Raw genomic sequence first — 14,267 nt, forward strand, 5'->3', positions numbered from 1 at the left:
ATCAAAATGAAGACCAAAGTTGCATGTAGTTTCCTAGTGTTACCACTAGGTGGAGAGAGTAACTTCAGAGTAATGCAGATAATGCCATAAAGATCCCCATAGGCTAGCAGGGATAAAAGACAAGAACGCAAGAATCTGCGATTCAAGGCAACAGATTTATTTTTATTTTTTATTTTTATTTTTTGCCAGTCCTGGGCCTTGAACTCAGGGCCTGGGCACTGTCCCTGGCTTCTTTTTGCTCAAGGCTAGCACTCTGACACTTGAGCCATAGCGCCACTTCCAGCTTTTTCTGTGTATGTGGTGCTGAGGAATCGAACCCCGGGCTTCATTCATGCTAGGCAAGCACTCAACCACTAGGCCACATTCCCAGCCCCAACAGATATATTTTTAATATTTATTTTATGCTTTCATTTGTAAGTTTTTTAAAATTTTTTGTCAGTCGTGGCACTTGAACTCAAGACCTGGGCACTCTCCCTGAGCTTTTTCACTCAAGGCTGGCACTCTACCACTTTGAGCCACACCACTACTTCTGGTTTTCTGTTTGGGTAATTGGAGATGAGTCTCACAGGCTTTCTTGCCCAGTCTGGCTTTGAACCGCAATCCTCAGATCTCAGGCTCCTGAATGGCTAGGATTACAGGTGTGAGCCACCAGCGCCCAGCTATTTACAAATTTTTAAACTTTCGTGTTTCTATCCTTATGTTGCCCTGGCTGATCTTGAACTGTGTGGCTCTAATTATTCTCCTACCTCAGCTGGACCTACAGGTACACTCCACCATGTTCAGCTTCATGATAGACCATATGCTTTATGGAAACTCATAGATGCTCATAACTCATATCTGTAATCCTAGCTGAGATATAGAAAATCACAGTTCAAATCCAGCCTGGGCAAAAAGGTCTGAGAGATTCCCATCACCAAAATAACCAGCAAAAACCTGAACTAGAGGCATGGCTCAAGGGGCAGAGCACTTGCCTCTAAAGTACAAGGCCCTGAGCTCAGTTCCCTGTATTAAAAACCACAACAACAAACATGCAGAAGAAAATGACATGAGCGACGGATCCCACAGAATGGAGAAAGAGCGGAAAGCAAAGGGCTGGCGAAGTGCTCCAGACACTGACCACATCAGCAGGACTAGAGAGTCGAGCTTGACCACGTGGTCATGACCGAAGATGGAGCCACAAATGTACAAAGCAGTCGTTTGCCAGACAGCACTCAGTCAGACACCAGGCCCTTCCACTTGTCCCTACCTAGCCCAGCTCACCTCCCAGGACCACCCTTGATCACATGGGGGCTGAGAGCATGGGGACCGGGCCAGGGATCTGAGCAGGGGGAACCATCTACAGCACGCATAGGCTCAGAACTTGCTGGGTGAGATATCAGCTCAGCTCACCCCTACCCCCACCCCCCACACACAACGGGTTTAGTTCTGTCTTTGACTTAGAAGACATTCTCTTTATCAAGATCTGTCGAGGGGTAAGTTGAAGGCTTTTCGTATCCGTCGTATGGTTGAGGACGTGAGCTTATGGCAATTTCCTGCCACACAAAGAGGTAATCAAAACCCTTCCTGGTTTGGCTGGTGGAGCTTGGAGAGGAGACTGGGGACGGGTAGTTAGAATTCTCCAGGCTTGAGCCTGAGATTCCTAGAGCAGGAGTTGGGGGTTCAGGGTGGGTCCCAAGGTCCCAGGTGCACTTTCTGTCTGGAGACTTAGAAGAGCACCCCCTTAAAGAATACCCCTGCGTCAATATGGCAATGCCCAACAGAAGAGCCATGGTGAGCTGGGGTGGCTGAGCCGAAAAAGAAACAAACACCAGGATCATGGCTTTCCCTAGGCGTTCTGGGGCTAAGGGTGTCCTGGACAAGACCTTGTGCCTCTGCGTAGGAGGCCCACGAGGACTGGAGTCAGTAGAGAAGGGTGTAAGCCTGGTGCGAGAAGCCAAGGCCAACAAGGACCAGGAGTCAGGGCGATGCTCAGTAGAGAATAGCGCATCTTCACGAGGAGCATTGGTCAGGGGGTGGGTCAGACTCTCCTGGCCCCTGGGCAGGGCTGGCTGCTGTCACCTGCACTCCAGGGAACAGCCCCACCGGTGAAAGGAAAAAAAGCTTTCCAAAGCCTTCATGAATTTTTGCCTCTGAATCATATACATTTGAATCCTAAACTGGCTGGTTTCCTAAAGAAAAGCGATGTTGGACTAGAGGTGTGTGGGTTTCATCTTCATTATTTATTTATACTTCTATAAATATTCTCAGATAGAGATGCTGAGTTGTTTCTCCCTGTTCATCCAAATGGAATGATGTGTGGGTCTCGAAAGCATCTGCTTCCAGGTGGGGCCTCGGGAATGACTCAAGAAGGAGGAAGAATTCACATGCAAGGAATTTATTTAACAAGCTGCTTGCAAAGTAGTTTAGCTGCTCTTGAGTCTCTGCAACCAAAAGCTAGACAAGTTCATGCAGATAGCTGGGACCTTTAGCTTCATTTCTAAGTGGGTGCCGGCAAAAAGCCTCCAGTCATTCCATCACTCACCATCTCATAATAGCAAAACGGGAATGTTAATCTGTATTTGGTAAGAAAACCTGAAGAAAGTTTTCTCAGTAGCTTAGACATTTGAGATTTGAGGCTTACTGCTACTTAAACATAATTTCTTCGCCGGTGCTGGTTGCTCACACCTATAATCCTAGCGACTTAAGGGGCCTGAGAGCTGAGGATTGAGATTTAAAGTCAGCCAGACAGGAAAGTTTGTGAGACAAAAAAGAAAAGACATACTACGTGACATGGTTGTGTGTGTGCCAGTCGTGGGGCTTGAACTCAGAGCCCAGGCACTGTCCCTGGGCTTTTTGCTCAAGGCTACCACTTTACCACTTGAATCAAAGCTCCACTTCTGACTTTTTGATAATTAATTAGATATAAGAGTCTCATAGACTTTCCTGCCTGGGCTGGCTTTGAACTCTTGAGTAGCTGGGATTACAGGAGTGAGCCACTGGTGCCTGGCAGCTCAAAAGTCTTGAGCTTCAGGGCTGGGAATGTGGCTCAGTGGTAAAGAGCTTGCCTAGCATGCATGAAGCCCTGGGTTCGATTCCTCAGCACCACATATATAGAAAAAGTGGGAAGTGGCGCTGTGGCTCAAGTGGCAGAGTGCTAGCCTTGAGCAAAAAAAGGAAGCCAGGGACAGTGCTCAGGCCCTGAGTTCAAGCCCTGTGACTGGCAAAAAACCAAAATGTTTTGAGCTTCAGAGTATTAACAGTATAGGTACAACTCAGTCATGTGCAATAAGAAAACAGCTGTAAAAATCCACAAACACAAAGACTGTCTGAGGAAAATACCCTGTTACACACACCACTTTTCATTCATTTACCATGTCTCTGCTGCCTGGTAAGACAGTACACATAATACCTATATTCAGGGATCTCCAAGAGTAATTCAGAGAGAGCTACCCAAGGGGATTATAAGACAGTGTGTTAAGTGCCATAAAGGTGGTGTGAATGATTTTATTAGAACAATGAAACCTGATTACAGCAAGGAAAAGTGAAAATAGAAGGTTGTGATTACACCCAAAACAGCAGCTCATGCTTGGAGAGGCTTCAGAGGATGGATGATATTTGAGCTACGACTTGACTTCCAGCAGAGAGATAGCATGGGTAAAAATACAGAACGGCAGTTCGTAGACATCTCCCGTGGCAGCATTTAAAGAGACCTGGGTCTCCTGGAGCTCATGGGTGGACAGTGGTTGGAAGTGCTGAGAACCTTGAAATCCCAGTGTCATAAACTGAATAACAGCCCCTTAAGGATGTCGAGTCCCAGTCCTTGAAACCTACAAATACTATGTGATTTGAAGAAGGGTCTTTGCGTATCCTCTGCAGGTCTGAATTTACATAAAAATATTAAGATGACTGTCCATTCCTCAGGTGGGCCCTTCAGGCTACCACAACTATCTTGATACAGGAGATGTGAAAGAAGAGAGAACAATGTGGACTCAGGATGGAGAGGGATGCAGCCACAACCCAAGGAATGTCAGCAACCACCAAGAGTGGGAACAAGCAAGGGACAGCAGGAATACAGGCTGATGACACCTTGGTGTTGAATGTTTGACTTCAAGAATGGTAAGAGGACACATTTATATTGTAGAAGCCACCCAGTTTACAGTCGTGTGACATATGGCATCCCAAGGGAATAAATAGACCTAGAGTCCCTAGGACCCTTTTCGCAAATGCCTAACCAGTGATGGCCCTGAAACCAGTTACATGCTGGACACTGCTCTTTCGATTACAAACCCTTGCTCTGTGTGTGTGTGTGTGTGTGTGTGTGTGTGTGTGTGTGTGTGTGGCTTGAATTACGGGCCTGAGTGCTGTCCCTGAGTCTTTTTGCTCAAGACTAGCACTTTATCACTTGAGCCACACCTCCACTTACACATTTTTTGGTAGTTAACTGGAGACAAGACTCACACGGACTTTCCTGACTGGGCCAGCTTCGAACTGTCATCCTCAGATCTCAGCCTCCTGAATAGTAGTTACGATGACAGGAGCGAGCCACCAGAGCCTGCTGGGTTATTGGGTTTTTGTTTGTTTTGTTTTTTGAGGGGTAAAAGCTGACCACTGCCTTCAAGGTGCTGGAGCTGATTGGACAAAGGGGCAGATGTGAAGGTGTACCAGATCCCTCTTATACTCTGGTCCTCTCAACTAACTGCTGTCCTGTTACACCAACTAGTCTGGTGGGGAAGTAACCTGGCAGCCACTGGTTTTTATTGTTCAGCCAAACTCTCTCTCTTTCTGTCCCTGGCCCCTCCCTGCTATTCAAGATGCCTGTAGTGCCAAGGCAGCCATTCTACACACACACACACACACACACACACACACACACACACACACACGACACAACCCCTGCCCATCAGGGATGGAAACATCCTTTCTTGAAAGGACAATCCTGAGTTGAAATCCACTTGATTTCCCAGGGTCCCTGTGAGCTAAGAGATCCCAAAATCCAGCTCAATAATACAGGTCAGACTTAAGGAGTGGTCTTGTGTTGTTGTTTGCTTTGTGCAAGTTGCTGGTGTTCCTTCAGGCGGAGTTTGGGTTGGGCAAGGATAAGTATAGAGGCTGTGTTCTCACTACATCCAATAGGAATGGAAGATTCGACTCATCCTCTCCAGTGGTCCATCTCACCATGTGATTACGTTGCTGTCTTTCAGCTTTTTTCTTTTTGGTTAGTGTGGGGCTCGAACTCAGGGTCTGGGCGCTGTCCCTGAGTAGTTTTGCTCAAGGCTAGTGCTCTACTTCTTTGAGCCATAGCTCCACCTCTGTGTTTTTGAGTCGTTTGTTGGAGATAAGAGTCACCCAGGGCCTTTGAACTATGATCCTCACATCTCAGCTTCCTGAGTAGCTAAGATTACAGGCGTGAGCTACTGGCACCCAGCTTTCAGCCTTTCTCATCTCCACATTTAGTAAATGTTTTGTGCAAAGATAGAATGGACTCTTGAAAAAAAACTCACTTGTTGACAAACTTTGAAATTTCCCACCGATTGCAGTTTATAGCCACATGAACTCATGGCACCAAACTGATTCATTGGCTTTTAACCTGCTGTTACATTATTTATTCGGTGCTAAAGTCGGTACATATTTGGCCAATGGAAGCCTCTTGGAGCCAACTCATGTGTGTCTATCATTATTTTCTGATATAACAAAATATTTCAAGCTCATTTGTTGCTTTTCCTGTCCTTATCCTGGACCCAGACGTTCTTCCAGGTTAATTAACTAATTAAATAACTCTTCCTAGTTAATTGAGGAAAAGAAAGAAAGATCTGGGTGTATTACATACTTACTGCTTTTAGGATACCACTGCTCCTAGGCCTTCTTACTGTGTAAAATCTGGGAAGATATATCTGTATATTTAGGCATAGACATCACTTTGTGTGTGTGTGGGGGGGGTGGCAGTCCTGGGCTTGAACTTAGGGCCTGAGTACTGTTGCCAAGCTGTTTTGCTTGAGGCTAGAGCTGCACTACTTGAACCACAGCTCCACCTCCAGCTTTTTTTTTTTTTTTTTTTTTTTTTTTTTGCCAGTTATGGGCCTTGGACTCAGGGCCTGAGCACTGTCCCTGGCTTCTTTTTGCTCAAGGCTAGCACTCTGCCACTTGAGCCACAGCACCACTTATGGCCGTTTTCTGTATATGTGGTGCTGGGGAATTGAACCTAGGGCCTCATGTATATGAGGCAAGCACTCTTGCCACTAGGCCATATCCCCAGCCCAGCCTCCAGCTTTTTGGATAGTTAGAAATAAGAGGGCTGGGAATGTGGCTTACTGGTAGAGTGTTTGCCTAGCATGCATGAAGCCCTGGGTTGATTCCTCAGCAACACATAAACAGAAAAAGCTGCAAGTGGCACTATGGCTCAAGTGGTAGAGTGCTAGCCTTGAGCAAAAAGAAGCCAGGGTCAGTGCTCAAGTGCTCAGACCCTGAGTTCAAGCCCCAGGACTGGCACAAAAAAGAAAGAAAGGAAAGAAAGAAAGAAAAGAAATAAGTCTCACAGACGTTCCTGCCCACGCTGGCTTTGAACTGCAATCCTCAGATCTCAGACTTTTTTGTAGGATTACAGGCATAAGCCACCAGTGCCTGGCTTAGACGTCCCATTTTACACATACATTTACTTCTGCACACACTGAAAACTGAGTTCCTGTTTCATTCCAGCAATATTGAGCTCATGCTCGGTTTGTTTTCTACACTTCTTGTGTATGTTCACTTGCCAGTATTGGGGCTTGAACTCAGGACCTCACCTATTTCCTTAGCCTTTTTACTCATTTTTCCCCCCACTGGCTTGAATAATGGTAGTTATTTTCCCCAGTCTTTTCCATGGGGGTCTTGCTGCAGCGTGGTAGGACTTAAGGCCCACCAAACACAGCACAGGAGGCTCTTGTCCAAATGATTCTCCCTCTTCTTGGCTATTTTCCAGACTGGATAATATTGGTTAGCTTTAAAGACGACCATACCAGAATAGTTCATGAGTCTGTGTAGGTTTACAAAGCACTGGGAGAGTTCCAATCCTGAGTTTAAGAGCAAGGAGGCCTGGGTCGGGCCTGCCCCATTGCTGCAGCATGCAGTTGATTCTATTAGACTCCGCAGCCTAATCCATGGCAGGGCTGGAATTTTCACCCCGGGATTTAGGCTGGGACTAAACACGACTCTTTGTAGGAGTCGGAGTTCTTTTTATCATTACGATGGTTTATTAGATGAGGGTGGTCACGATGGCACCACTCCTGGGGTTTGAACTGAGGCTTCTGCTTTTGCTAAGTAGGCGGTCTTCCCCTTGAGCCACACCCCCTACAGCGGGAACCACGCCCCGCCTCCTTTTGACCACGCCCACGCCGTCTAAGCCACGCCCCGGAGCCCTCACCACGCCTCCTAGCACTTCCACTGCACCGTCACGATGGCCACGCCTCTCGCGCTTGAGCCACGCCTCCAAACCCCACCCCACTTTCTTTGGGGGTTAGGGGGCTTTAAAATTTTCTAGTAGGGCTTTACTCCTGCCGGGAGCCTCCTAGCTCCGCCTCCCACGTGGCTGAGAAGAGCCACCACGAAGGACCCCGGAGGCCGGGCTCTGGGTGGGATCTCGCCGTGAGACTTGTGAAGTCCAACGGCGTTGTTGGACCGGCTCTATGCAAATGTCCGGGGCGGGGCGTGAGAGGGGCGCTGAGGGATTTCTCCGCGGGCCCGTCAATCACCAGCTCCGCCCCGCCCCCCGGCCGGCACGTGCGCCCCCCGCCCTGTCCCGCCGCGCGGCCCCGTGCGCTGGCGCCCGCGGGCCGCGGGAGGCGCTGCGCGCTGCGGCGGCGGCGGCGGGGACGGAGGCCGGCCCCCTTCCCCGGCCCTCCCCCGCTTCCTCCGGCGTCTCCCGCCTCCCTCCCCGCCGCCTCCTCCCCCTCACTACGGTTCCCAGCCCCGGGCTGGCCCAGCGCGTCCGGTTTTGCGGGAAGCAATGGCAACTAGCGCCGTGGAGGTGTTCGGGCTCCAGGAGGACGAGGTGCGGGGGTCCCCCCCCGAGGGGGGCGGGCGGGCTTCCCATGCCCGAGGGAGGAACCGGGAGGTGCCTGCAGGCTCCGCTCTCTGCACCCCTCCACCCCGTGCCCAGGAAGGCTCCGGGAACCCCGGGAGGAAGGGAGGGGGGTCCTCCCGGTGGAGACTCCCCCAGGCCCCCTGAGCGGCTTCCTCGGAGAACCGGCGAGGAACGGGGGGGGGGGGGGGGTCGGGGAGGGGCCGCGGCGGAGGGGCGTCGGCGTCCCCACCCCTCCCGGCGCCTTCCTGCCGCCCCCGCCCGCCTGGGGTGCGGCCGGCCCGGGAGGGGGGGGCGGGGCCCTGGTTCCCGGGCGCAGCCTCCCGCCCCGGGCTCTGCACCCCTGAACTCCAGGGGACTCGGATCTAGAGACTTCCAAGGGGCCTGCTGTCAGCTCTTTGCTCTTGTGGTTGTTATTTATTTATTTATTTTTTAAAATCATCCAAAGTGGAGACCGAGATAAGGAAGCAGGCAGAGAGAATTTTCTTCTACTCAGCAACAAGTGTCCAACGGTGGGAAGTTCACCCTCTTTTTTTTTTTTGTTTAATTTCTTTTTTTAATTTGGGATGTTTAAAAAATAGAAAGCCAGAAAAACAAGGATGCATGCTGTGCACTTTGAAAACTAAGGCTCGAATCGAGGGTTTGAAGAGGAGAAAGCTTGTCTCTTCCCAGCTTGACTGATGGGGTAGTTATTGTGCCCCTATGGGTGTGGAAGGCGAAGCCCTTTGCAAAGGTTAGTTTTAAGTGAGCTGTGGCTGGTGGCTGGGTCCAAAGAAATAGGAGTGGGAGATGGATTCCAAGACTAAGATTGAGTCAAGAAAAATCCCACGAGTATGTTTCCGGTGGCTGATCAAACTCTCCTGGGTACCTGTTCTCCAGATGACATCTAATTAGCTGGAAATCCCTGGCCTGCCTCCTTTTGCTGACCTGGGTGACTTCTCAGGATGTTGTTTTAGTGTCTGTGCTGAGCAAGTTGATGTTCTCAAAACTTACCTTTGGTGCTTCTCTGGAGAAGGCGGAAACCACTGGGCAATTAGATATGCACATAGCAAACTTCAGAGTACTTTAACAATGTTGATGAGCTGCGATTCAAATTTAATATCTTATGGAATTAAGACATTCAAAGCTCCACCCTCCCCCTTCCCAGAATGTGCGTGTATGTGCAGTAGGGCTGGAAATTGAAGACAGACAGTGTGTGAAGTGAAAAGAAGCCTGGGTGCAAGTTCTGGGGTGCATATATATTTCAAAATGTTGGAGGAAACGAGTTGGAGTGTCTCACCTTAAAGAAATAATAACTGTTTGAGACAATAAGGATGTTTAATCTGCTTTAAAACACCTTACAATGGATACATGTATCAAAGTCACACAGTGCCTCATAAATATGTATGATGTTTGTTTCATATATGAGTTTAAAAAAACTTTCTTTTCTTTTTTTATGCTCTTACTAGAGCTTGAACTCAAGGTCTGGGCACTGTCCTTTAGCTTTTTCAATGAAGGCTGGCATTCTGTCACTTGAGCCACACTTCTACTTCTGCCTTTTTGGTGGCTAATTGGAGATAAGAGTCCTACCAACTTCCCTGCCTAAGCTAACTTCAAACCATGATACACAGATTTCAGCTTCCTGAGTAACCTGAGATTCATCCACATTTCTTGTCTCACCTCCCTCCAACAGATCCAACCCATCACAGACAGAAATTATTTTGCTCTTGGAACAGACTTATATTCTCGATTATCTCTTTTCACCTCCCTGTCCCGCTGAAATTAAAACTAACAGTTAATGGGTGGCCAGAGGCAACTGAGACCAGAAACTCCACCCCTTGAATGAGTATTTCCTGAACTTGCTGAAGAATTTGTAACTTCTGGGAAATGATGGCATGGGCCATACCCTATTTGCAGAATGACATCTGGCTGCTTTCATGATTTCAATGTCTTTCCGCACATGAAGGAAGAACGTGAGACAGGAAGACAAGAGACATCATGACAAAAGTCTTCCACTTGTTCTTTTTGAATTGGGTTATTCATTCAGCTGACATTCATTAACTCTCTGCTGGGTATCTTGCACCACGTAGGCCCAGGCATACAGAGAAAAGAGATTATCTGAGCCTTTAAGGAGTTCACTGTCTGGGCAAAGAACGAACATTGCTTGGTTCTGTGTATGACGGTGAGGCTATATCACTATCTTTGTTACTATAAAGATAAAGACAGGCAAACCTCGTCATGCCTTAATCCTAGCTACACAGGAGGCAGAGATCTGAGAACCATGGTTGGAAGCCAATCTGCATAGCCAATCTGTGAGACTTTTTTTCCCCCTTTTTGTCAGTGGTAGGACTTGACTTTAGGGCCTGTGCACTATCCCTGAGCCTTTTTGGTCAAGGCTAGCACACTACCACTTTGAGCAACTGCACCACTTCCATTTTTCTGGTGGTTAATTGGAGATAAGAGTCTTAATGACTTTCCTGCCCAGGCTGGCTTTGAACTGTCATCCTCAGCTCTCAGCCTCCTGTGTAGCTGGGATTACAGGTGTGAGCCACCACCTTATGGTTCCTGTGAGACTCTTATCTCTAATTAACCACCAAAAAAGTGGGAAGGAGGGCTGTGGCTCAAGTAGTAGAGTGCCAACTTAGAGTGAAAAGGCTCAGGGACAGAACTTGGGCCCTGAGTTCAAGCCTCAGTACCGGCAAACACACACACAGTTAAAAGATCCTTGGAAGATATAAACATTGTATGTATGTATTGGGCAATCTGTGTTCTTTGATATATGTATGCCTTGTGGAATGTTTAAATCAGGCTAAACTTATCTATCTCCTCAGTCAAGCATTTGTTATTTCTTTATGATGAAACATTCCAACTCCTCCAAAGACAAGCCCACACTCACCCACACCCTTTGCTTTTTAAGGAAAACATTGCAGTTAGGTCATCTCTGGAACTAAGACTCAATTGAGAATAGGCAGCCCTCTGCTGCTGCTGAAAAGTAAAGAGTTTTTCTGTAAGAGCGAAAGGAGGTGATTCTTACACATTTGAAAGGAAACAAGGTGAAACATGAATAGAAACGGATAGAATGTAGAGTAAACTGTAATTTAAAGCTGGGCACCAGTGGCTCAGGCCTGTAATCCTAGCCACTCAGGAAGCTGAGATCTGAGGATCATGGTTCAAAGCCAGGCCAGACAGGAAAGTCCACGATAAAAGTCTCCAATAAAGGGCTGGGATGTGGCCTATTGGTAGAGTGCTTGTCTAGCATGCATGAAGCCCTGGGTTTGATTCCTCAGCACCACATAAGCAGAAAAAACCGTAAGTGGCGCTCTGGCTCAAGAGGTAGTAGAGTGCTAGCCTTGAGCAAAAAGAAGCCAAGGACAGTGCTCAGGCCCTGAGTTCAAGCCCCAGGACTGGCAAAAAAAAAAAAAAAAAGCTCCTCATACCTTTCACTTTTCACTGATTTTGAGTCCTCCTTCCACAATGGGACTTTCTATTGTAGTCTCTACATGTAGCTTTTTTTTTTTTTTCTTTTTACAACCATTAACCACCAGCACTTGATTCTATGTAGCTTTTTGCCATTCAAGCATTCATTAGCTGTTCTTTTGACACCCAATGTGCTCTGACAATCACTTGAGATTAGCGTGTGTGTGTGTGTGTGTGTGTGTGTATTGTGTGATATATTTGGAGAGGGAAATTCAGCATCCTTTCCAGTAGACTTTCCAGTTCTGCAGAGGCTGGAAGACTAAACACCATGCAGCCCACACTTGTAATTTGTGTTCTGGATATGATTTAGAGTCCCCATTCCCTCTTACTTAAGATGTGGGTGGGGCCGGGCACTGGACACACCTGTAATCCTAGGCTGAGATCTGAGGATCACAGTTTGAAGTCAGCAGGGGCAGGAAAGTCCCCCTGAGACTCACTCTTTCTTTCTTTCTTTCTTTCTTGCCAGTCCTAGGGCTTAAACTCAGGGCCTGAGCACTGTCCATGGCTTCATTTTGCTCAAGTCTAGCACTGTACCACTTGAGCCACAGCACCACTTTCGGCTTTTTCTGTATATATGGTGCTGAGGAATGGAACCCAGGGCTTCATGTATACAAAGCGAGTGCTTTGCCACTAGGCCATGTTCTCAGCCATAGTCTCAGCCCCACCCTTGAGACTCTTAATCGCCAATTAACCACTCAAAATCTGGAAATGGTGCTGTGGCTCAATTGGAAGAGTGCTAGCCTTGTGCACCAAGAGACTCAGGGACACCTCCCAGGCTCTGAGTTCAAGTCTCACAACTCACCAAAAAAAAAAAAAAAAAGATGTGGGCAGCTAATCTAAAGTAGAATGGGTGGCTTTGTTTCTTTGGCTTCTTTGCAAGTATGGTCATGTAGATAATGAATTTTCATGATCATGTAGATAATGTATATTGCAATACATGGTTGTAGAAGAGTGTTCTGTAACTTGTTTGGTGGAAATGAGTAGAAAGTGTAGCTTCTAGATGTTCAGATTGGGAGATCGGGTCGTGTGTGTGTGTGTGTGTGTGTGTGTGTGTGTCCACATGCATCAGCACTGAGGTTTGAACTCAGGGCCTGGGTGCTGCCCCTTAACTTTGTTACTGCCACTCTACTACAACACCACTCCCAGATTTTTTTGGTGGTTAATTGGAGATGAGAATCTCATGAACTTTCCTGCGTGGGCTGGTTTCAAACTGCGAGCCTTAGATCTTAGCCAACCATGAGCCACCAGCACCCCACTTCTCCAATGAATACTTTTAAAAGATTCCTCTGATTTTTTAACCTAGTTACTGGTTTTTCTGCTGAGTTACAGGAAAATAAACTACCAATTTTTGTATTTCAGGAAAATTCACGAATTGTGAGAGTGAAAGTTATAGCCGGAATAGGCCTTGCTAAGAAAGATATCTTGGGAGCGAGGTAAGTATATCAAAATGGGTTGCAAAGATTGAAACCTTTGCCTCTGTTGATTAGCATTTTCTTTTTTCTAAACTCCACTTAAATGAAAATTTGAATATTATCAGTAAATGTGTGTGAAAATTTACTAGAATAGTAACATTTCCTGTGTTGGTGGTTTTTAACTAAATCTTTTGGTATCTGAATTTCTGCATTTGTCCAGTGATAGTGGTTGGATTTACTATTGAGCTCTGCCTCCAGAAATTTGTAAAGCTCCCAAAAGATACAAATTATAAAGGTTAACTACAGAATACATGGGAACCTTGGGTAGTCATATTTAGTAAGCCAGTAAAGAAATTAAACTTGTTGAAAGCTTTTCCACAAAGTAAATTCCAGGCAAAATGGCTTCCTGGAGACCTCTATCAAATACATAGGCAAAACTAACTCAGAAAATAAGAGATACTTGAAGCTATTTTGTTAGATCATCTAACTTTGACTCATAAACCAGAAGAAAGCATCACAAGAAAACCAAAGACTAACATTCCTCATGAATATAGATACAGATTATCCACTTCCAACTTTTTGGTGGTTAATAGAGGATAAGAATCTCATGGACTTTCCTGCTTGGGGTGGCTTTGAACTGCACTCCTTAGATCTCAGCCTCCTGAATATCTAGAATTACAAGCATGAGCCACGACACTTGGCCTCAGAAATATTTTAACTTGATCAGTGTATCTTTTTTGTCTTTGCCTCAGAAATATTTTAACTTGATCAGTGTATCTTTTTTGTCTTTTTTGCTGGTCCTAGGGCGTGAACTCAGGCCTTAGGCTTTGTCCCTGAGCCTCTCTGTACTCAAGGCTAGCACTCCACCATTGGAGCCACAGCACCACTTCCAGCTTTTTCTGTGTATGTGGTACTGAGGAATTGAACCCAGGGCTTCATGCATGCAAAGCAAGCACTCTACCACTAAGCCACATTCCCAGCCCTGTTCAGTGTATCTTCATGTCACCTGGTGGAATTTTTCCCCAAGAATGCAGTTTATTAGACATTTTTGTGTGTATGTGTTGATCCTGGGGCTTGAACTTGGCCCTTGGAGCTGTCCCTTGAGCTTGTGTGATAAAGGCTAGCGTTCTGCCACTTGAGCCACAGCTCCACTTCCAGCTTTTTCCTTTTTTTTTTAAATATTTCTTTTTTTTAAATTAATTAATTTATTAATTGAACACAAATTTTTTTGACAAGGTGTTGTGCAAAAAGGGTACAGTTACATAGTAGTGCAGTGTGTACATTTTTTGTGATATCTTACGCCCTGTTTTTCTATCCCTTCTCTAGGTCAGGTCGACATATATACAATATACAGTGTATCAAGAACA

At 46.6% G+C, this 14,267-nt stretch overlaps 1 protein-coding gene across 2 annotated transcripts in view; it reads left to right on the plus strand.

The window, feature by feature from the left end:
* Positions 1-7,885: 7,885 nt before the first annotated feature.
* Positions 7,886-14,267, plus strand: part of Nedd4 (NEDD4 E3 ubiquitin protein ligase) — a 60,214-nt gene continuing 53,832 nt past the window's right edge. For both annotated transcript variants that reach the window (XR_007208771.1, XM_048332169.1), the window contains exons 1-2: positions 7,886-8,002; positions 12,848-12,921. Coding sequence is in view for 1 of the 2 variants with exons in the window: in XM_048332169.1 (XP_048188126.1) it covers positions 7,958-8,002; positions 12,848-12,921 (119 nt within the window). In the remaining variant the exon portion in view is untranslated. The remainder of the gene's footprint in view (positions 8,003-12,847; positions 12,922-14,267) is intronic.

The sequence above is a fragment of the Perognathus longimembris genome, chromosome 23, assembly GCF_023159225.1.
Source record: "Perognathus longimembris pacificus isolate PPM17 chromosome 23, ASM2315922v1, whole genome shotgun sequence".
Taxonomy (NCBI): domain Eukaryota; kingdom Metazoa; phylum Chordata; class Mammalia; order Rodentia; family Heteromyidae; genus Perognathus; species Perognathus longimembris.